This window comes from Leptidea sinapis, chromosome 7 (assembly GCF_905404315.1).
Source record: "Leptidea sinapis chromosome 7, ilLepSina1.1, whole genome shotgun sequence".
Classification (NCBI taxonomy): domain Eukaryota; kingdom Metazoa; phylum Arthropoda; class Insecta; order Lepidoptera; family Pieridae; genus Leptidea; species Leptidea sinapis.
The window spans coordinates 4,057,967-4,082,948 of record NC_066271.1 but is presented as its reverse complement, the minus strand read 5'-3'; the positions used below and the strand labels follow the sequence as shown (position 1 = coordinate 4,082,948).

Sequence of the window (24,982 nt, the reverse complement as noted above, 5' to 3'; positions counted from 1 at the left end):
GCATTAATGCGTTTTATAGCAAGGAATGTATAATATAATAAAATATTGATTATTATTAGAATCCAATATATAAAATTCTCATGTCGCGGTGGTTGTAGTTAAACTCCTTCGAAACGGAATGACCGATTCTCATGAAATTTTTAGTGCATATTGGGTAGGTCTGAGAATCGGACAACATCTATTTTTCATCCCCCTAAATGTTAAGGGTGGTCCACGCCAATTTTTTTTTTTATTTTTTTTAAATTTGTTTGATTATGAGTCAGAATTAAAAAATACATACAACTTCAAATTTTCACCCATCTACGATCAACAGTTACTTTTGTATCGCGATTTTAATATCGGCAATACAACGTTTGCTGGGTCAGCTAGTATATAAAATTATACTAGCAAGATTCCAGGAAGCAGTTGTCACTCATACTTATAATAGTGAAAGTATAATCTCATTCATGTGAAGTAGAGATATGATTCCAATCCGATAACTATAGGTGCCCACTATCTTGAGATTTAAAAATATTATATATTTTCTCTCTATATCTTCTATATTATTTTTTATTAGTACCTAGGACTTGATTATGATTAGTTTATAGCAATATTGTATATTTCATTAAAAAGAGCGCAAAAAAAGAATGCTGGGAGAGTTTCTTGCGCCGCTTCTTCTATCTCAGAGCGCCATTTGTTTCCGAAGCGGTAGTAGTATCTAATATATTAGAAATGACATCAAAAATGAATTCTAAAGAAATCAATTTTGAGAAAATAAATGCCTTTTATGTATTTTTACGCCTAATATATTGATTAACACACTTCACACACATTGTCTAGCCATAAACTGAGGTATAGCCTATATACTGTGACATGACTCGGAAATAAACATAAATATTCATTATACAAACCTTTGATAATTTATACATCTAGATAGAATATCTTACTGTTAGACAACTGAAAAAAACAGGCCATGTTTAATACTTTAGTGTGCGTGACAAGCTACACTCGCGATTTGTGTGACACTTTGTGTTAGTGTGAGTGTGTTCACAGCTGTCTCAGTCTATCTGGACATATTAATGATCTGACATAAGATACAATAATTGAAGTTGATGAAAAGAATAATGATTTAATTTTTCTTAACAAACACTTTAACACTGGTGGAACAAGACTGTGTGACAAATTCACATATTTCATAGCATTGCATAGCTCAAAATAGAGGTATTTTTGTTTTTTTTTTATGGAATAGGAGGACAAACGAGCCACCTCGTGTTAAGTGATCACTGCCGCCCACATTCTCTTGCAACACCAGAGGAATCACAAGAGCGTTGCTGGCCTTTAAGGAAGGTGTACGCGCTTTTTTTGAAGGTACCCATGTCGTATCGTCACGGAAACACTGCACAAGGAAGCTCAAGGTTATCTCTAAACTCAATTTCTTTTCGAAATTTTCACAGCTGTCAATTTTTACACTCTGCCGGGATTCGAACCCGAGACCCAAAACTCAGTAGACATGGTAGCTAATCACTGCGCTATAAGAGTCGGCAAGTCTAACACCGGAATCCACGCCACTTAAAATGGAACACAACAATGTAACACCGACCTTAGTGTACCGCACCGCTATTCTGTGGCAGAAATATTTGTTATGGCAGAACTACCAAGGAATAGGCAGAGCCGGATTAAGAAAGAGCGAAATTATTTCAAAGAGCCCTTCATCTATATTGGAACTGTCGATTACCGATTGTCTGCCGTGGATTGTCTTAGTGGGAAAAGTTGTAAAGTTTAACGTTTTTGTGACATCAAGTAAATTCAATATAACATCTTAATACTCGTAAGTTTCACTTAAAAAAATACGCTCAAGCAGTCTAGAGATTCTTGAAGTAGAGAATGTTTGTTTCGTGTTTTTCTCGGAGTTTCACTGCGACGTCGAATCAGAAATGAGGAGATTTGTAGGAGAACCAAAGTCACCGACATAGCCCTTTGACGCGACATTGGTTGCGAAACTGAAGTGGAAGTGGGCAGGTGACATAGCTCGAAAGACAGATGGCTGTTGGACACTACGTCTTCTGGTCCATGATCGCCAAAAGACGCACCGACGATCTGGTCAAGGTCGCCGAAATGAGTTAGATGGGGGCAGCGCAGGACTGAGAGCCTTTGACCAGCAGTGCACGTCTTTCGGCTGAAATGATGAGTCTAGAGATGAGTGGGTTTAAATATGCGGGGCCTCCTTTCGCGCGGGACCTGTAGGAATTGTAACTTTTGCTCTTGGTTCATCCGGATCTGAGACACATGAGTATGTTAATTTACTCATGTCACTGGGAGTACATGTTTACACATTACTGACCGTAAATCGTGTAGCGTCAACTCCAGAAGTAGGTCAAAGGGCAACATTTAAAAAACAGGTGTAAAGCATAATAAAAGTAAAAAATGACCCAATTTGATAGTAAAATTCACACGTGCAACTGTCGTGTTATGAACACGAAATGTGTACGTCACACGCCTAAATACTAGTACTAATCCGCAATGGAACGAATCGGTATCACCGCAGGCGGCACGGGCAGAAGGGGGACTTGTATTTATTTGACGCATGGTCGGGCCTCCTGCCACTTCACCATCGGAGACCAGACTCCGGAAGAACTTTTAGCCTCATGTCGTTGATATCCCTCACGAAGAGGGTTCTTCATTATGCAAATGGCATACATTAATATGCAATTTAAACTGGGTTTCCTCAAATCTAGAATAGGCATTTACTAACTGCACGTGGTGCATCCTCTACATTATTGTATTTTTTTTAAAGAGAAGGACGAACGAGCATAGGTGATTTAACCTGATGGTATATGATCAAGTGAAATTGAAGACACAAAGTTGTAGTCCAACTAAAATAGTGAATTTAGTTGTGGAACACATTTATCGGTTCGCAAGTACACACTTTTCATTTTATTGGTGGTATTTTATTGATTTATTGGTCGTTTTTTCAGTGTGGCTACAAGAAAAGATCCGAAGAAACGACCAATTTCGAAACCGAGTCCAAACAATCATCCTGCTTTCATCTGGGCACGGCATTACGCGAGTGTCGATGCGAACAGTGTAAACATTTGGCGTTTTGATAATAATTATAGTTCTTGTTGACGAAAAAGTGATATTTTTTTTGCCTAATTTTAATCTACCACTCATTGGGAAAAGAAATGCCTCGGACATGAGAAGAAACTCTACGGGATATTTTTTTATTATTGAAATTGTAGTAAAAAATGTATGGCTGTATTTATGTGCCGCAAGAACTTATAATATATTTGGCTAAGCAAAACAACAACTTATGTTGAAATTTATTTAATTCTCATCCATTGATTGTGCATGAGTAGACATGAGTTACAAGAGACTTATGGTACCTGAAGTATAATACAAATGGCCTTGTTAAATAACTTACATAAAATTAACACCTTATTTCGTGGCAGGAATGTTCAAAGTTTATGAACTTACTCTGCCTAATAGACGCGCAGGCAGAGTTTTTCTTCAGTCAATTTTTGAGCGTGATTGGAGTCTAGTTATTTACTGTAAATCAAACACCTAGATAAATCTATGTTTATTATCTATATTTCTAGAGAGGATCGAACCGGGGGCCCATTTCTCGGGAGGTCTAGATCACATACGACTTATGTGAATATATCGCTCAAGAGCCATTCTGGGAAATTTGCATGAAATATATTTTGGATAGAACCCAGGTCGCTAGGTACTTAGTAGATACAAGACCACGAAGCCGTAACACAAAAGCATATCCATTTTTACCTCTCGGGAATATTTTTATTTTATTCTTATTTAATATCTTCATTTTATTATTATTAAATTCTTATTTAACACCACCTGAATTAAATTTAATTTAGGTGGTGTTTTCTCAAACGCGCCAAAAGACGCATAACATCGAAAAAATTGTGTCATTATATTATACCCTGGTGTCGGTCGATGCCTCACCAAGGTGTAATCGTTTATAAAGTCGTTTATGTTTTAATAAATATTCAAAGGAGAACAAATGCATAAATAGCAAAGCAAAAGACGTACTTCTTTTAATTTTTTTAAATATTGTTAATATTTTCTTAATATTTTTTTTTCTCGGATGGCATTATTCAGTTGCACAAAGCACTTTCTTTGAGTGTTACACATGTTGATAAAATACTTTTTAAAGGATTAAAACGCGTGTTTTTAAAACTGTATTTTAACATTAGGTTTTTGCGTAAAAGTTAGATTTTTAATACAGTTACACGTTTCTATGCATGCTATACATTTACACAAAAATACAATTATTATTACACGCGTTTTAATCCATTAAAAAGTATTTTATTTAAATGTGTGTAGCACTCGCGTTAATCAAAGAAATTATTGATATCATTTGTTAGCAAAAATCTTTCATTACTTTCTTTTACTCATTTAAATATATCTGCCATTAGTGCATCAATGGCCTTAGCAGCATTGGAAGGAGTGCTGCTAACGATAATATTTCATTCAGTAAAGATCGCTATGGGCTATGCACGTCTTTTATTGTTTGTTTATCTCGTTTGTGCCGATGTTGTTTTGTGCATCTTGCCAACCGACGAAATTATTCTTAGCCAAGGAAAGTTGAGAGGTGTCAAGCTAAATGGATACAATGCCTATTTGGGAGTACCTTATGCTTCTGTGGTGAAACGGTATAGGGTGAGTTTCACCGTTAGTTAGTTTCATTATTATTTTGCTTAGGTTAAAGTAAACTTTATTGTGTTTTCTTTGATTAACGCGAGTGTTACACATTTAAATAAAACACTTTTAAAGGATTAAAATTGTTTTTACATTAGATTATTGCGTAAAAGTTACATTTTTATTTTAGTTAACCCAAAAATCGTGAAGTGTTCGACATATTTTTAAAGTGTTTAATTTGAATGTAAACTTTATTCTCATTTAGACTAGATTTTGGTAGCAATGTTAGACAAATAGATAAAACATAAAACAACACACTTATATTATTGAAATATTTCATAATTGTTGAGTATCGCCTTAAAGAACTCAATGTTTTGGCATGTCTTATTTCCTTACTTACTTGGTATTGTTTAGTATTCTATATTCTAAACGGAACCTTATTACTGAACCGCCACAGCCATTCAACAGGACCCAATTACTAGTACGGTACAATTTGTGAAAATATGCTTGTATGTATGTTACTTGGATCTTTGAAAAGATAATGCAAAATATATTGTTAAGGTCAATCTTGGATTACCATTAATAAAAGGTTTGTCTATTAAAATTAAAAAAAAAAATGCTTTTGTGTTAGGGCTTCGTGCTCTTGTGCCTACTAAGTACCTAGCGACCTGGGTTGTATCCAAAATATATTTTATGCAGATGTCTATAGTTCCCGGAATGACTCTTGAGTGATATATTCAGATAAGTCGTATGTGATCTAGACCTCCTGAAAAGGGGCCCCGGTTCGATCCTCTCTAGAAAAATATGTAGATAATAAACATTGATTTACAATAAATAACTAGACTCCAATCACGCTCAAAAATTTACTGAAGAAAAACTCTGCCTACGCGTCTATTAGGCAGAGTTTTCGTTCATAAACTTTGAACATTCCTGCCACGAAATAAGTTATTAATTTTAATAAATGTTTTAATGTTATCTGTACAAAATCTAACATACATAATATACAAAGGTACTCTGTAATCTCTAACCAAATTGACTGATAAACAAATTGAAATATACAAATTATAACCCTGAAGATTACATGAAGATATAAAACATAGATGGCGCTAGCTTTCGCTTGAATAGCGCTGATGAAGCTCCTTCAGCTCCAACAAGATGACCACAAAGGAAAGCATGAGCTCCCTCAACAAATAAAACGTGCTAAAATGAAGAAGACGATAGCAGAGAGCAACCGCTCCCACCCCAAGAACCCGCCCGTCTCCACGGGCGGCGAGTGACGCCTGCTGAAGGGGACGAGAAGTCCCGATCAGCATTCCCGATCAAGACCACTACGTGAGCACTAAATAGCATCCGCTCCCTACCCGATGACCTGGGCATATTAATGCCCACCGATAAATACTTGACCCTGTTTGCAAATAAGCCCCGACCCATCGTCATATACTAAATACTTTACCCGTCCGGCTTCCAAGCTTTTAGGTCTATCAGCACAGAGAAGGTATTATACGGTAGAGACTAGGGGGGTGTGTAGCTGAGCCCGACATAGGGGCCCCTTTTCGGGGTCTAAAAACCAACATGTATTTTGCTCCTCTCGAAAAAAAAACACTAAACATAATAAATAGGTAATAATAAGAGTTCGCTTAAAAAGTTTTTAGAGCTATCATGACTATAGTTATATACCAGTTTTAAATGTAATATGTACTTAGATAATTGTTTAATGTTTTAACAATAATAACAAGCTTCGTTTTCTAATAATCAATTTAACCATCTACTATACTCAAATCTACTGCTAAATGCAATACTACCATTTTTTATTTTTATTTATTTATACTTTAATAAAACGGCGTAAGCCAATTACAATATTAAAGTAAGAATTAATTACAAACTAAATATATTACACAAATAATAGTTAATAAATACAAAGTTAACTGTAAATAACTAACAATTAATTAACATCCAAATACCGTTCATCCATTCCTCTCACAAAAACGCAAGCAATCTGTTAAAATCGTCTGCCATCCATCCGCAAATAATACAAAGCAGGGTTGGCTTCGAGAAGAGCGTTGAGAGCAGAGAGAGACCTCGGTATAGGCGAGTTGGTGCGAGCCACAGTACGATGTGTCGGACTCGCAAACAATCTATGCCTGCGCCTCGAACAGTAATTGTCCGGTACAAAGATTCTACATAGTGTGAGCTGCTGTCGTTTTCGCCTAACCTCGAGGGAGTTGTAGCCTAATGTACCCAGAAGAAATTTTGTGGGATACAGATACCATGTGGTACTACTCCACAACGTCAGTGTGTCTGAGTGTCCGACGGCCGTAGAATATGGCAAATGAATGGAGAGTGGGGTGTATTATTATGTTACGCATATGCCTAGAACCTAGGTACTACGTACTTACTATAGAGGCCTTCAAACACTTGATGAAAGTGTACGATGTTATCATCGCGAGGTGAAAGCTACATCGTGACACATTGCCTGCCATAATAACAAGTAAAGGTCTTCGGATATTTCCTTTGTGTGTGATGTAAGATGTTGTGAATCACCAATCTTCAATATTCTAGGTCAGTGGAAAGTTGTATGTTTCGTAGATTAAGAGGACTCTATAGGACTTTCAGCGAAAGTTGTTATAACATTTTATAACTTCATATAAAAATTTAGTTCTATGAAGTACGTATGAAATTGTTATTTTTTTTTTACAAAATTAGAAAATAATGTGTAAACACTGAAGCAGTTTTCAAATTAACAGTATTTTTTAAGGTGAAATAAAATTCTCTAATGTGACGTCATTGTAAAGGGAATTTACTTTTCTAGACCCTAAAGCACTAAACCAATGGGAGGCTTCTTTGCACCGGATGCCGGCTAGATTATGAGTACGACAACGGCGCCTATTTCTACAGTGAAACAGTAATGTGTAAGCATTACTGTGTTTCGGTCTGAAGGGCGCCGTAGCTAGTGAAATTAGTGGACAAATGAGACAGCTTATATGAAAATTGAGACAGCTTATTTTCATTAAAAAAGCAGCCTTATATGAAAACAAAACGAATTCTAATAATTTTCACACAAAAACAGTGCTGCACGCTCATCTATATGAAACAAAATTACATTTTTGTTTTACCATGTGAATCCTGTTTAGATCTTAGAGGATAAGTATGTGTCGTGCCTAAACTTTCAACTCGCGAATATATTAGCCCCTCACTGCTACGTAATCCTTCCGCATAAGGCCGGGTACACATAACAAAGTTAGAGTGTGTAACCTAAAGCAAAGTAAAAAATCTATAAGATTCACGTATTTACGATAAATTGGCGACAAAAGTGGGAAGATTTGGTACGAGAGTAGAATCACACAGAGATCAGATCACTGCGTGAGTGGCGGTAGAGGAGTCAGGATTAGACTTCTTAGTTATTAAAGAAATTAATAAATAAACGTTACTGTCAGACGTAGGCCATCCATGGGTTGTTAAAAATAAACTACTTTAATAAGAGGTGGGAATACCTAAGTAAAAATTTAAATTTAGTTTAGTATGAAACGTGCATGATTTTACATAAGTTTGAAATAGTAGTTATAAAATTTGAAAACAACATTTTATGAACGATGCGGGACTCGAGCCCACGACCTCTGGCGTTCCGTGCCAGTGCTCCAACCAACTGAGCCAACCGTTCGAGTGACGTATCGTTACAAAATCTCTTAGTAGTAATTACAGTATGGCCATTGGCGACGAAGTATAGTCCGGCTAAGTTTGAAACCGAAAATTTGCTTAGAACGTAGTGGATTTCGGCTATCTCCTTTTTATACACGATTATAGCCGTCATCTGTCAATGTATTAATGACTGCACGTTTCATACAATCGAGTGAATCGCTTTTTTCTTAGAAAGTTTCCCTTGGCTGTACTTCTGTTTCAATCTACCTATAAATAAATTATTATCAACTCTGTCGGACATGCTCAAATTTAATAGGTTAGTTACTTTTATTTAAAAATCACATGTTTCTAATATTAATGTTAGCGAAGCTATGAACAAAAATTACCGATCGAAGATTTATTCGTAGATGTGATAACGACATCTCTACACATATCTCGAAAACCTGCGTGAGTCAACGCTAGTAGGAAAGATGTTCTTCTTGCTTGGGATCGCGCTCCAAATACTATCCTGAAGGCGAGTGAAAGAGAAGGCCTTTCGTTGTTCCCTGTACGTACCTTACCTGTGTTGTACCTTACATGGTTTTGTACTATTTGTATAAAAACATGTAAGGTATATAAGGTATATAGTACGGAGCACTTACTGAGTCGTATAATATCAGAGTCACACTTGTCCGCTGTTTTTACTTAAAGGAACCGTAAAAAACTACAAAAGTGTTGTTACAGATGACTATCAACATTTAGCTAGGTCTTTGTATGCGGGTTTTAGTGAGATAAGCTCAAAATTGGATCGGAATGCCTTAAAATTTATTTATATCTAGTACCTGTAATAATACCAAAATTAAGGCAACATCTCCGATGGTATAAAAGTGACGTTAAACGGTTTTTTAAGTTCTGAAACGTAAACAGACAATGATAATTTATTTCACTGACATTGACATTTTCATTATTAGATTTCATGTTTCGCCAAAGAAGTCGCAAATAAATATTTGACTAGATAATGCTAAACAAATACTCAATGATTAATTTTGCACATGAAGAATAGCACAAATGTAGAGAGAACATCTAATATATTTTTTTTTAGTGAAACAAAGACTTGGCCTATTTTGACACAAGTTCTTTTAATATAATTACAAATATGACATTCACAGGAGGCTGGACCCGAGCCATCTTGGAGCGGGACATTTTTAGCAATAAATGGAAACATCAAATGCAATCAAATGCTGCCGATAGTCAATACACCAGTTGGTCAAGAAGATTGTTTAGTTGCCAATATTTACACACCCAGTAATACGAAAGCACGTAATCTGCCAGTAATGGTGTTCATTCATGGTGGTGGATTCTATTATGGAAGCAACACAAACCTCTTATATGATCCCAAGTATCTGGTACAGAAGGATGTTATAGTTGTCGCAATAAACTATAGACTCGGAGCATTTGGATTTCTCTGCTTAAATGGCACTGAAGCAACTGGTAACATGGGTTTTAAAGATCAAATCGCATCTCTCCGATGGATTAATCGTAATATCGAAACATTTGGCGGAGACCCGAATATGGTAACATTAATTGGCGAAAGCGCTGGGGCTACATCAGTTCACTACATACTACTGTATGAACAAGCCAAAGGCCTATTTAGAAGGGCCATCTTGGAAAGTGGATCTATATTAATACCAGTTTCATTTGGAGAAAATCCGTTAGATGACGCCAGAAACTTTGTGTCAAAATTAGGGTCTACTGCAACTGACCCATTCGAAATTCTAAAGTTTATGGAAGAAAGAGACGCAACAGAAATCATAAAAGGCTCATTCGTTAATACAAAGAATGATATTAAAAGACCGTATATATTTAAACCATGTGCTGAAGATCCTCAAAGCCAGTCAGCATTTATTACAACTAGCCCAAGAAAGTTGTTAAAATCGGCTAAATTAGATCCTGACGTAGATGTAATCATAGGTTTTAATGATAAAGAAGGAATCATGTTTGCTGGATTATTTAATACTGATGGGATTCGTCATCTTAATAATGATTTTTCAAGAATTATACCTAGAAATCTTAAATTCAAAAATAAAGAAGAAAAAATTAATTTTGAAGAGAGTGTTAAGAAGTTTTATTTCGATAACAAACCTATTTCAAGCACAAATTATTCGGGCTTAATAAACTATTTCACAGATTATATAATGATATACCCGGCTATCGAGTCAATGGAAACTTTGTTGACAAATAACTTGAACGTATACAACTATTTGTTCGCTTACGACTCAATGAGAAACTTAAATAAAATAGTTTCTGGCCTTCCTTTTACTCCTGGTGCCAATCATGCTGATGAGCTGTTCTATATTTTCGATCCAATAATTTATAAGTTACTTCCAACTTTACCAAATGACGGAAGAATCGTCGATATAATGACAAGCTATTGGACAAACTTTGCTAAAACTGGGTGAGTCATCTAAATTTTTATTTCGTTATTTTGAGAATTAGGGTATGTTCCGAGATGCACTGCGAGCACATGCACTGAAAAATTCGTTCCGTTATGGACTGCCAGTATACTGCCGCAGTACCCTAGGGAAATATATGACGTTATAAATCGCCGCCATATTCTACTGTGACCACTGGCGTTTTCGATGTAAGGTACTCGCAGTACTTTGATCACGTGATCAGTTAAAACCACTCGAGTGCCTAAAATATTAATTAAAATATTTTTAATTTGACAATACTCCAACAAAAGTTTTTTTTAATGAATTAGAAAACTTTAATACACTCATTTGAATGCTGCGTCAAAAAATGCGGCTGACAGTATACGGGATTGCGTTCCGTTTTAAATAGTAACCAGTATAACTGGCTATAAAGGAACGGCTTCACAGTATACTAAATTGACGTCACACTGTACAGTGGTCGCAGTGCATATCGGAACATACCCATAATATTTTTGGGGAACCATAAATTTAATGTTGTAGTATTCTGTTCAGAAAATTATTGTTGTTTATGTACATAATCTCTATTCTATTAGCTGAAGCAGTAAGTTTCCACGTTTCGCTACGCAATACAGACACACTTTTAAAATTGTCCCAATTACAATTGATAATATAATATTAATTAAATGAAGATACACCTACAGCTACCAAAAATATACTCAAATATTGAAAACTCAAATTAAAAAAAATTGTACCTTTGTCCTATATTATCTTGTGCCTTATTTATCGGATTTTAGAAGAAATATGAAATATGTGAATTTGTCACTTTTTTTTGCAAGCAGTGTTCAATTGTTTCTTAATTTTGATTATTTTATAGCAGTACCTAATAATATCAGAATAATTAAATCATTATTTTTTTCATCTACTTCAATTATTGATTCTTATCTTAGATCATATTTTATACGTCCAGATAGACTGTGACAGCTATGTACATATATGTAGAAAAAGATTGAGGCCGAGTGTTAGCCTCTATTTTGAGCAATGCACTCACACTAACACAAAGTGTTATACAAATCGCGAGTTTAATGTTGATGTATAAGTTTTCTTGTTTCATTCAACTCGTTTTAACTTTTTTCTACTCTATGTATCATTTATATAGTCACAATCATTTTTTCAATATACTCGGTTACAAGAAGAACCCCCGTTGGACTTATGGGCAAAAAAAAACTCTTTGTAGATTAGACCTCCATTTTAACTCATAATCAGTAATATGAGTACATACTTTATTGAGTTTTTGAAAAAGTCTATACTCTTTCGCTAAAAAAAAAAGTTGTTTTGGTGTCACAGAGAACTAAATCTAGGTTAGGTGTGGTAGGTTCATAGAAATATTGAGTTATACTATATTACATAATATATAACATTTAAACCTTTTAATGTCAACTTTAGAAAAACTTGTTAATATAATTTGCCAAGATGCTGCTAGATATATCTCGCAATTTTCAATTTTTCGCATTGGCTGTATGGGTGTACCTTTGCCATTCCTTGAAGGAAAAATTAAACCACTCACCAGACTTAAATATGTATACATACGAAAGCTTGTGTAATCTGTTAGTTTAATTTTTATTTGATTTAAAATAACCTTGTCGTAGAAAAAATATTATTATTAAAACGCTCGTGGCGTCATTTATTGCGATGTTCGCCTGCGGCGCAACCCACGCCACTCGTGTTTTTTGACCCCCATTATACAACTGTTTCATAAAATACTATTAACTGTCTGTATCTATACATACATAATAAAACCGTTACAAAGTATGAAATGTACATTGAATAATTTTTTTATGCGTAACTACTACAAAATAATACTGAATCAAAAAAATATATTTAGAATTTTTGTCTGTTTGTGTGTATGCTCGTGCAAAACGAAAACCTATATCTAGTAATTAGATTTAATTCTAAGTTTGCATGAAAATTAACAAGAGTTCGAGATATCAGCGTAGCAACTAGTGCATAAAATAAGCACATTTCACTAAACTATTGACAGTTTCACATTTGGTTTCAACCAAAACTGAACCACATACCGAATTTTCGATTTAGATTTTGGTATTACTGCCAGTAATCTTAGAGTTAATTAAGATTAAATGTTAATTGTATCCCCATTATAAAAAACGGAATAATACAATTAATAAACACTCCTTATAATAACGCTTTCTAACTTCCGAGACAGCAACTACGTAATATAATCTATGAGAGACATTGGCAGACAGTAATTATCTATTTACCTGCTATTTTCCTCTTCCGCTGCCGTTGTATTAAGAATAATAATTTATTTCAGTCAGACACATAGATGCATACAAAATACAAGATATGTTAGTAAAATAACTTATATATTAAGATAAGATCATTTATTTGTAGTCATGGGTATACATAGATGTTTCAAATCACAATAAAAGTTCTCCATTCCTTGCCCGCATGCTGTGGCGTACAAATAGTAATTAATAACAAGTCAAACAAATATATTTATACACAATGACAGTTAATTGATATACATATCAATAATTGAATATTTTGAAATAACATATAACAATTGAAATTGGTAAAAAGTAATTAAATTAAGTATAATGATATTTAAATAAATGTTAATTGAGTGTTGTATCTGAAAAGAAGTCTTTTATGGAATAGTACGATTTTGTCACTAGGACATTAAATAGTTTAATTTTTAAAACACGTCAACTTAAGTTCTGTGATAGGCAGGTATCTTGTTAAATATTCTCGGCGCCATTTCAAGAACACTATTGTACATCGAAGCTGTGTTGCTGCCATGTAAACGTAATCTATTCATGCTTCTCAAATTTATATTGTGGATTTCAGGTGTTCTTACAAATGTATCAGGGTTAGTTTTTACAAATAATGCTATTTCATAAATATATAGATATATATTATATTCAAACAAAACAAATCTTGTAACTATATTTACAATACTAACGGCCGTTTCCAATATTCAGTCTATCTCTTACTTGACATGAAAATTGTAACTATCGTTGACTTTTCCGCACCAATAAACTTATCGACGGTAACTCATCTTATCTGTACACGCTGTCTGTCAATGGGATGACGTATAGCTTACCAGCGTAGTTTGTATGGAAATTGCAATTCACGCGTCACAATATAAGGCGATGAGAATTACTTATAAGGTATATTGGGACAGCTTCAGATTATTGACAGCTAATTACTGAAGGTTGTAATTTATCTCTATCTGTACCTATGTACGGCCGTTCCCAATATACTATTATATTGGGAACGGCCGTAAGACTACATAAAATTAAAACTGTCATTACGTGGAAGCGTACCAAGAATACTAGCAGTAATTCCGCGTTGGATAGCTAGGTTGATCCGTTGACCGAAATAGCTGCCAGCGCTTGTGTTTCTAGTAGCCTTGTTGAGGCGCGAGGATAGTACTTTGAACATTCTCCGCGCCTCTGTGTCCCACGAGCCTTGGGCCTTGTGTCGAGACACTAGTGTCTCGACACAATGATGTATAACTTACTGAGAGCAATATTATATTTGAATCGCTTGCTGTCATATAAATAACTTAAATTTATGTTAGTATACACTTATGTAACAATAATTAAAACTAAATGCTTATGGTAGGACATAAACACCACTACGCGCATGTTCATCCGACACTGTCGCAATAATATTATATATCTCGGCTAGCGTGTTTAAAATGCTGTTGGGATTCTCCCAAACTTAATTAAGTACATAGTTCATACTATGAATACATTATTACATTTTTATTTTATTTTGCAGGGTGCCTTCTGCGAATGGTGTTGTGGACTGGTTGAAAAGTGAACCAGATAATCTAAAATTCCTTCGTGTCGGTAATGATGTCAAAATGACTTCGATGCCGTTTAAAGAGCGAGTATTATTTTGGAAAGAAGTATATACAACCTATGCGTCGTTCTAATTAAAGGTACAGTAATAAGTTTTTACACGCTTTTTATTAGCTTCACCTGTATGGATATTTTTTTTGTAACCGTCTCATTTGGGCGCCATTATGACCCACTTTAAATGGCCAGATTTCGTTCAAACTTCGTAGATACATCGAGGACCAATGGCAACACATTCATTTGATAAAAATTATTGCGTTTTTCAATTTGCAAAAAATATTTTTCTTAATTTATATAATTTTTTCATCCATCGTCGATATTGATGGTCATTTTCAATTTCAACCATTACCTTTTCAATCAAAGCGTGTTTTTAGTTTTTTACTAACTATTTATCGGTGTCTGCAACGACTAGTTTCAGACTGATCGGACGTGTTTCATCAGGGTGAGTACACTTTTTGGCTTACTCGTAAGGCATATTTTTTAAGTATTTGAAGTTTAAGTCTTTTTAATACTCAATATTATTTATTATCCACGGGAAATTGTTAATTTTTTTATTAATTTTTGTGCATAAGTTGTTGTATGCTTAGTTATACAGGGTGTCCCGTAATCAGTGGACCAACGGGATACCCGTGATAGGGGTGGTCATCATCTATCGAAAACACCAAATTTTTCTGTTCTAGGGCCAGTAGTTCAAAAGATATGATTTTTTAAGCATTATTTTGAAAATTCTACCCTTATCAACACAAAAGTTGAAAAAAAATATTTTTTATTTTTATTTTGCCCTGTTTCTTAACTTAAGGTGGCTGAGGAAACATGTGTCTTCACAATTAAATCCATTTTTGTGAATAAATATTGCCAAATTGAAAATTAAAAACCAAAACATGCGCAAATATCAAATAACTAAATTTGGAACGTGATGTTTGAAGCAAGCTAGTGCAAAAAAAATGTATGACAGCCTTGCGGACCATTATTTAAAAAACATCTGCAGTTCATACTGATTCCAAAAAGGTATAACAATATTACATTTTACAAAAAAAATAACTTAATAACCAATTTTAGACTCCAATTGCGAGAAACATTTAAGCGCTATCTATTCTGAGAATTATTTTGTTATCGAGAGAGAGATAACACAATATGCTATCTCTTTCTCGCTCAGGTACCTTTTTCGTTTACGGGGTCCTATTGGCCGACGCCTATGATCCCCACACCCTAATTTTTCAAATTATTCTTAGTTTCATCAGAGACTTGCTCATAGCTCGTAGCTGCACACGTGTTTTTTACTTCGCTACCATTACGACTCTTTTTTTTGGTGACTGACGCTTGAATTGGACCTTGTTTGTCTTTGTGATTTGGATACTGTTTGCCCGGATTTTATAAAATGCCTAATACCTATACTCCTCGTGAATATGCTGAGATGTATTTTATTTACGGTCTGTGTAATGCAAACGCTCGGCAAGCAGCCCGTACGTATCGTGAGCGCTATCCTAATCGCGACCGCTATCCGGATCATCGAATTTTTCTCCGTGTAAATAACGCGTATTTAGAAGGCAGAATTCCCGGAGCTGCAAACAACGTGGGAAGACCTAGAAGAGTCGATGAACTTCAAATACTGGCCGAAGTGACAGAAGAACCTTCTACGAGTGTTCGTCGTATTTCAAGACGTACTGGTATAGCAAAAACAACAGTACATCGCATTTTAAAAAGAAACAGTTTATACCCTTATCATATTCAACGAGTGCAGGCACTATTACCTGCTGATTATCAACGGAGGATAGATTTTTGTGCAGAGATGCTTCGCCGATGCCGACAAGATCCACTATTTTTCAATTCAATATTATGGAGCGATGAATCGTGTTTTAAAAGAGTTGGAGTGTTTAACATTCATAATTTACATGAATGGGCTGTTGTGAATCCACGTATTGTACGAGAAGATAGATTCCAGCACCAGTTTGGAGTCAATTTGTGGGCTGGAATCTTAGATGGTAAACTTATTGGTCCATTTGAGCTCCCACCGAGGCTTAATGGTGCTCGGTACTTGCAATTTTTAAGAAATGACTTAAGTAATTTATTAGCAAATGTACCACAGGAGGTATGTGAGAGGATGTGGTTACAGCATGATGGCGCACCCGCTCATTATTGCAGACAAGTGAGGGAATATTTAAACGAGTCTTACCCAAGTAGGTGGATTGGACGAGGAGGTACAATCCCATGGCCAGCTCGATCACCTGATCTTAATCCATTGGATTATTTTTTATGGGGATATTTTAAAGAATCCGTATATGAAACCGTTAACGATAACGAAAGACAGCTAAGACAAAAACTGAATGTGGTGAGTGAAAAAGTCAAAAATAATGAAAGGGCGTTAAAAAGTTTAAAAAGAAATTTTATAAGAAGATGCCGGCTATGCCTTAGAGTAAGAGGAAGACATTTCGAACATTTATTATAAGAAATAAATAAAAAAATTCTAACTATTTACTTTTGTTTTATTGTAAATTCCGCCAAGAAATTGCTATCTAATGTTGATTTAAAATAATTATTGTCTTTTATTGTTTCACAATAATGATTAATTATACCTTTTTGGAATCAGTATGAACTGCAGATGTTTTTTAAATAATGGTCCGCAAGGCTGTCATACATTTTTTTTGCACTAGCTTGCTTCAAACATCACGTTGCAAATTTAGTTATTTGATATTTGCACATGTTTTGGTTTTTAATTTTTAATTTGGCAATATTTATTCACAAAAATGGATTTAATTGTGAAGACACATGTTTCCTCAGCCACCTTAAGTTAAGAAACAGGGCAAAATAAAAATAAAAAATATTTTTTTTCAACTTTTGTGTTGATAAGGGTAGAATTTTCAAAATAATGCTTAAAAAATCATATCTTTTGAACTACTGGCCCTAGAACAGTAAAATTTGGTGTTTTCGAGAGATGATGACCACCCCTATCACGGGTATCCCGTTGGTCCACTGATTACGGGACACCCTGTATAAGATACTATAGGTTTTTAACTGTCCAACGGGAACTTTTTAATTTTTCGGGATGAAAAGTATCAAAGATGTTTACCGGGGATGTAAGGTACCATTATGTAAAATTTCTATCGGTCCAACATTTTACAGATTAGGCCGTACAAACAGACAGAGAAACAAAAAATATGAAAAATCGGGACTTGTTCTATTTCTCTTCTTACATCCCCTTGACTCGGTTTTGAGGTTTTTTTTCATTGTACTCAAATTCGAACTCTATAGTTTTATTATAAGTATAGATTATGGTTTAAGTCCCATGTTCATCGGTTATGGGGCGGATTTCAACATTGTCCTTTAAAGTATTTTTATGAGAAAAAGTGATAAAGTAATGGTAAATATACTCTTACTATCCGTTACATTAAGGTAGTGCCGCTGGGGATTCTTAAAAAACCTTAAAATTCTCAGGGTGCCATTAATTATAACTTCATTAAAACCTTTTTATTTACTATTTAAACTCATTGACCTATGAAATATAGGCATTTACACGTACCTAACTACACAACAGAAAAAACACATTTAAAAATACTATGTTTGGATATTTGACTTACCTATTTCAAAATAATTGACTATTGATTAATAAATAAATTAAAAAAATGTAAGTTAATATGAAATTATAATGATAAGCACTTGCTTTGATTAACGCGAGTATATTTATATAAAATACTTTTCAAAGACGTCAAACGCGTTACATTCAAACTGTATTTAATTGTATTCTTACTGGCCCTCTGAATACGTAATACGTGCTCTGTAAAGGGCACGAAACGTTGGGTTTAATTAAATATTAATAAAAATATAAGTTTAACGCAAAAATCTAATATATAAATTTAGTTTCAAACAGTTTCAATTACACGCGTTTTATTTCTTTGAAATTTATATTTATTTATTATGATTTAAAAACTTTGAAGTGCTAGCCCTGACTGCTCTGCCGGCACTAACGTAGTAATCGCCGGCAAGCATCTTCTGCCCCCACTGCACCGCCACTTGTGTCGCATATTTATCGCGAAGATGTTCTACTTATAAAGGACAATGTTGAAATCCGCCCCATAACCGATGAACATGGTACTTAAACCATAATCTATACATATAATAAAACTATAGAGTTCGAATTTGTGTACAATGAAAAAAAACCTCAAAACCGAGTCAGGGGGATGTAAGAAGAGAAATAGAAGAAGTCCCGATTTTTCATATTTTTTGTTTCTCTGTCTGTTTGTACGGGCTAATCTCTAAAACTGTTGGACCGATAGAAATTTTACATGATGGTACCTTACTTCCCCGGTAAACATCTTTGATATTTTCATCACGAAAAATAAAAAAGTTCCCGGTGGACATTTAAAAACCTAAATCTTATATAACTAAGTATACAACAACTTATGCACATAAATTAATAAAAAAATTAACAATTTCCCGTGGATAATAAGTAATATTGAGTATTAAAAAGACTTAAACTTCAAATACTTAAAAAATATGCCTTACGAGTAAGCCAAAAACTGTACTCACCCTGATGAAACACTTCCGATCAGTCTGAATCTAGTCGTTGCAGACACCGATAAATTCTTCGCTACCCACTAATCCATTGCTTCGATGCTCTTGGTTACCGAGCGATTCCCCCTTCGCACGACACGCCACAAATTAGGATATCATCCCCACCATCTGGATGTGTGGCGGTCCTCCACAGTGCGGTTTTCAAGGAGCTTTCTTCCTCGTACTACTAAGCTGTGGAATGAGCTTCCTTGTGCGGTATTTCGGGGCGACACGACGTGGGTACCTTCAAAAAAAGCGCGTACACCTTCCTTAAAGGCCGGCAACGCTCTTGTGATTCCTCTGGTGTTGCAAGAGAATGTGGGCGGCGGTGATCACTTAACACCAGGTGACCCGTACGCTCGTTTGTCCTCCTGTTCCATAAAAAAAAAGGAAAAAAATGCATATTATTTAATCTGTAGCAGAAGAATGCTTAGTTGGGGTGATTCCAGTGAATTTATTAGAAAAAATCTATTATAATAAGTAACTAGGTACAAATTATTTGATCTGTGTTTTTATTTTATTCTACACAGACCTTTCTTTCGACAAAAAGTTGAAAAACAGTTATATTTTAACGTAGTAAACCGATTTTACAACAATAGACTGAATATTTTTCAGTATTATTAGGCATACCTAAAAATGTAAGCAGAATGAAAAATAAAACAACGTCTTCCTTATAAAACTATAATATTATCTATGAAACTATAATAAATCTAATATTAAACAGGTTATTGATATGGTCAGCCCTGGACAGGAGGACTTTTGGGTGGCAGATGTCGATCTGGTGCATAAGTTGTCGGAGCGTCCGGCGCTGGAGGACTTGGAAGATCAGCCAATTGTTTTGTAAGCCATAGTAGAAGATACAGAAATAAACCCATTCCGGATATTCTGAAAGCATTGTTTTATTGTAAAACCCATAGATTTACAAAATACTAGCGCATACACGACCTGACGAGGCTATACAAGCAGAGTGGTTAGCGATCCTACCTACTAAGCTAGAGGTCCCGGGTTCGAATCCCGGTAGGTGCAAGCATTTATATAATGAATATGGATGTTTGTTTCCGAGTCATGGATGTTTAAATGTATTTATGTATGTTTAAGTAAGTATATTGTATTAAATATATCGTTGTCTTGTAACCCATACACAGGCTATATATGCTTAACTGGGGGCAAGATAATTTGTGAAAAAAGTGTGTCAATATTATTATTATTACACACAAACAAAGAGTGCGAGAGACCAAAACATCTCTAACTGCTGGAACCGCGCCTCTCGGGTTCCGTCCGAGCGCTCTACCACCTGAACCAACCGTCCGAGTAACGCATCGACCGTAAATCTTGGTATGTCTTGTTCAACTCTCAGGTTGTGGCTTCATCTACAGTATCTACTTTACAGTTGATAACCTGCTTAACCCCAATATTTGCATATTAGGAAATTGACTTGGATATCGCTCTTTCAAATCTCAACAGTAAACAGACGGAACCTGAGAGGCACGGGTCCGAGTCTCGCATCGTCCATAAATTTTGGTACAATTATATTTGAATACTTCAAATAAATTTAAAATACAATAATATTTAATATTAAATAGGTATATAATACTTCAATATTAAACTATTCATTAAAAATTATGTTATCAATCAATTAATAATAATGGACCAAAGAATTAATATATTGGTTACAAAATGCAATACGGAGAAGAGGAAGACACCGCGAAAGTTGGGAAAGACGAGCTTAGTCTGAGCCAATCAGTCTAAGTTATTATCTATTAGATCTATAGTAGAGCGAGTTCTTAGACTTTGCCGAGTGTAAGCTTAATATTTAATAACGTTTTATAGTCATTGAGAGCTGAGACTATGCTGACCTTTGAAATGGCCGTCTCACAGACACTGCGCTCTTTATTTATGATAATTATAATTAACCTTCCGTATTTGCTTTCCCCTTTCGCTCAGTGATCGGCGCGGTCACCCCGTCTCACAGACGTCTGGAGGTCTATTACCAAAATCGACAGCCGAAGTTTCGGTCCGAAACGAAAGAACTCCAAATTAAATCCTATTACGAAAGTACTTCGGATCGAAATCGTGCGCACGGATATCGCTTCGCAACCATAGACTTAAGTAAATTTGGGAATAAGATAAACGAAAGACAAAATGTTTAATCACGAACTTCGTTTCGATCTTCGGACCCGAAACACTTTCGTAATTGGAAAATGTACGATCCGTCAACCACAACTTCGTATTTCGATTTTCGTAATAGGGCTGAAGCCCATCAGTGCTAAGTGAATTTTATCCCTGTGTCTGTTGTTCATCACCTCACAATTAGAGTTAATAATGTCATAGTGTCTGAAAAACGTCACATCAGTAGTGAACCTATATATTTTTTCGACACGAGTATGTCTCATGATGACAATCCGAGTCCTGCTAAAACGAAAAGGTATATGAGTCAGCAAGTAATAGTACGACAATTATTGTTAACAGAGAGTGACGTTTCCTGCAGTGATTTTGACAAATATAGACGACCCTGACTTCATTCTTGAAAGTGAGCATGATACAGAATCCGAGCTGTCTGGAGAAGTAGAAAACAGCACAGTTGTCGAACATTAGTGTTCTGATGGAGTAGAAAGAGTAATCGAAGTAATATTCCCTACAGAGGATATAAGCAACAGCAGTGACGTATCTTCAGAAATCCTCACAGAGATAATTGAACCAAAGCAAGAAAATGATAATGTTAGCCAAAAGCCTGGGGACGAAATAGAGTCAAATGGTCAGCACCCACCCACCTCCACCCACCAGATCGACAAGAACACTGGTATATAATATTGTACGTGTATCAACCAAGACAGGACTAAAAACTTTCACAACTTACGAGGAACTGTGGTCTTTAATATTTACTGACGAGATGATTTCATATACTGTCACTCACACTAATTATTACTTATCGGGAAAAGTTCAAAGATCCATCAAGATCCGAACTGATGCCTACTACAATTGTAGCCTACCCTCAAATCCAGCTGCGAAAATACTGAATACATTTTTTCGGCTGATGGTACAGATCGTGAGATTTCTCGGAGCGTAATATCCCAAAAAAGATTCTTAAAACTCAATTATTGCTTGAGATTTGACGACGCACAGTCCAGGCATCAAAGCCTAGCCGATAATAAGATTGCAGCAATAGCGGAATTACCTGAGGCATTCGTGAAAAATTGCCAAACAAATGTGTTGATGAAATGCTTGGGTTGAGGATCCTACAGTTAAAAGAAACTTGTGCCATTGGCCCTAGTTGTCTAAAAAGGCGTACTAGAGTCTCTTATATATACTGTGATAAACCTGTGCCTAAGCTTTTATAAGCAAATATGCGGGGACTGTGTAAGTAACCATTCCGAATAGCTGATATTTGATGCTTGTGGTTTTTTTGTTTTTATCCGACTTCAAAAAAGAGGAGGTTATCAATTCGATCGGTTTTTTTTATCTATGTACACCGATTACTCTGAGATTTATGATCCGATTTACGTAATTTTTTCTTTAGTTCTTCTTTCGATGCAGAATAGTTGCCATTTGGTCCTATAAAAATTTTACATAGTTTGACCCAGTACTTTTCATTATATGAACATTTTTTATGAAAATTTTTGTTTACCTGGATGATATAATTGTTTTATGTGTACGGCTTTTTTAAGAGTGTTCATTCAGGTTTATATATTATAATTATTAACAGACACTTAATAGTAATAAATAAATAATGACATCGTTTAAAAAAAAACTGACTTCAAAAACTGAAAAGTATAAAAAACAACCCAAGCGGACAGACACGCGTGGCCAGACAACCTTAATAATTACAGTAAGTAAGCTGTTTGTTTATAATATCAAGTTTTACTTTTTTTAGGGCTTGGCACTGACCTATCGATTGGTAGCACATATAAATAATAGCATTTTATTAATATTAAAGGTAAAGGTGTATTATTTTAAATTATTAGTTATTTAATACTTTTCAGTTTTTGAAGTCGGTTTTTTTAAACGAAGTTTTTTTTTGTATTCTTAGATAAGTTTGATGATTACGTTTTGATGATAAGTGTCTAAAAAGAAAAAAAAATATGTTCAGAAGAATCACAATGATATAGGTTTACTTTATTCGATATTTGATTTAAAATTTCCCTTATAATTATTTTGTACCAGGAATACCAGGCCACCATTCAAATTCAAATTAAAATTCAAATATTTTTATTCAAAATAGGATGTGACATCACTTATTGAAAATTCAAAAAACTACTACCACCCATTCCAAAATGAATGCCTCAGACCTGAGAAGAATGGGCTCAACAAACTCAGCGGGCTTTTTTTTTCATCGAATAAATATGTTTACAAAGTAATATTGTACAATTAAACTTATTATTTAATAGCCTGAGGGCGGTCATTCCATTCCCAATCTGTGGTATCATTAAGAAAGTCATTTATGTTATAGTAACCTTTACCACACAAACGTTTTTTAACATTTGAATAACGTTATACTTTTGTTTTGAACATTTTCTGGGATCTTGTTGTAAAAGCATATACATCGCCCCACAAAAGACTTACTAACTCGACTTAGCCGAGTAGTAGGCATCATTTTATTTTATTATTTTATTTTATTTTATTCGGGAAACAAACAGTACAACTTAATACACTTAAAAAATAAAACTTAAAATATAAATCACTGACCAATAAAAGTTTCCACAATTAAATAGTACATAGAAAAATGCGAGCAAATTAATTACAATTTAAAAGTACCTATTTGTAATGAAAATAATAAATATTAATTAAATATATTGAATTGAAAATAACAAAATATTTATAGAAAATTATATATGATTTTAGTAATAATATTAATAATAATAGCATACATTTTTAAGTTAATAAAGAGATGCAATATTTATTATATATAATACTAATGAGAATTAATTAAAACTAAGACATTTTCTTAATTTGTTCAATCAACTTCTGTATCGACCCTGAAAAGTAATCAATTGGACAGAATTCTTTGTTGTATACTAAACAAGAACGATGAATGAAGGCATTTTGTGCATAGTTAGTGCGTGTAGTATGTAAATTAAATAAAGATTTAATTCGCGAAGATTGTCTTGGACATCGGAAATTATCAATTAAGAAGAAGTGGAGAGTCAATCATATTATGAAGTAATTTTAGCAGAAATGTTTGATCCTTTACCTTACGACGTTTTTCCTTATCATAAGTTTATGTCTGTTCCTGGTGTTAACATTATGGTTATGACAGTTTCTAGCAAATTCACTTATGTGCCTATGAACATACATTACATTATCAAGAATATATTGAGAAGCAACAGTCAAGATGTTAATTTCTTTGAATTTTGCTCTCAACGATTCTTTAGGACCTAGGTTATAAATAGCGCGAATAATGCATTCAAATGTTAAGCTAAGACAGCCCAACGCAAAAGTCAAGTTCGCGTTTCATCACACTCAGCAAAGTTTTCACACAAGTAAAGTCTGAGCAAATTCTAAGTATATATACCCTTTATAGATCTGTCTTAGCCTCAGTACGCTTTATAGCCTTAGGTCTACTGACCTAAGGCTATAAAGCGTACTACTACGGTTACTACCGGACAAGAAAGTAACAGTTTATAAGTAGGTACATAGTTTAAAAGTATGTACTCCCACCAGTGGGAGACTCCTTGCACAGGATGCCGGCTAGATTATGACTACCACAACGGTGCCTATTTCTGCCGTGAAGCAGTAATGTATAAACATTACTGTGTTTCGGTCTGAAGGGCGCCGTAGCTAGTGAAATTACTGGGCAAATGAGACTTAGCATCTTATGTCTCAAGGTGACGAGTGGAATTGTAGTGCCGCTCAGAATTTTTTGGCTTT

General features: G+C 34.7%; 2 protein-coding genes across 3 annotated transcripts in view; both read left to right on the top strand.

Moving 5' to 3' along the window:
- The window catches only part of LOC126965379 (uncharacterized), a 36,848-nt gene extending 33,616 nt beyond the window's left edge, over window positions 1–3,232 (top strand). The window contains exon 14 of the mRNA XM_050808936.1: window positions 2,955–3,232. Coding sequence (XP_050664893.1) covers window positions 2,955–3,083 — 129 coding nt within the window. The 3' untranslated portion in view covers window positions 3,084–3,232. The remainder of the gene's footprint in view (window positions 1–2,954) is intronic.
- Window positions 3,233–4,484: 1,252 nt separating this feature from the next.
- LOC126965391 (esterase E4-like) lies at window positions 4,485–20,008 on the top strand. Of its 2 annotated transcripts, none has more exons than XM_050808988.1 (4): window positions 4,485–4,659; window positions 9,423–10,708; window positions 14,490–14,652; window positions 19,869–20,008. In XM_050808988.1, the coding sequence occupies exons 1-3, from the start codon at window positions 4,486–4,488 to the stop codon at window positions 14,644–14,646; spliced, it is 1,617 nt and encodes a 538-aa protein (XP_050664945.1). In that variant the 5' UTR covers window position 4,485; the 3' UTR covers window positions 14,647–14,652; window positions 19,869–20,008. The 2 variants fall into 2 exon arrangements, with proteins under 2 accessions (XP_050664945.1, XP_050664944.1); XM_050808987.1 differs by having other exon boundaries at window positions 19,842–20,008.
- Window positions 20,009–24,982: the final 4,974 nt, after the last annotated feature.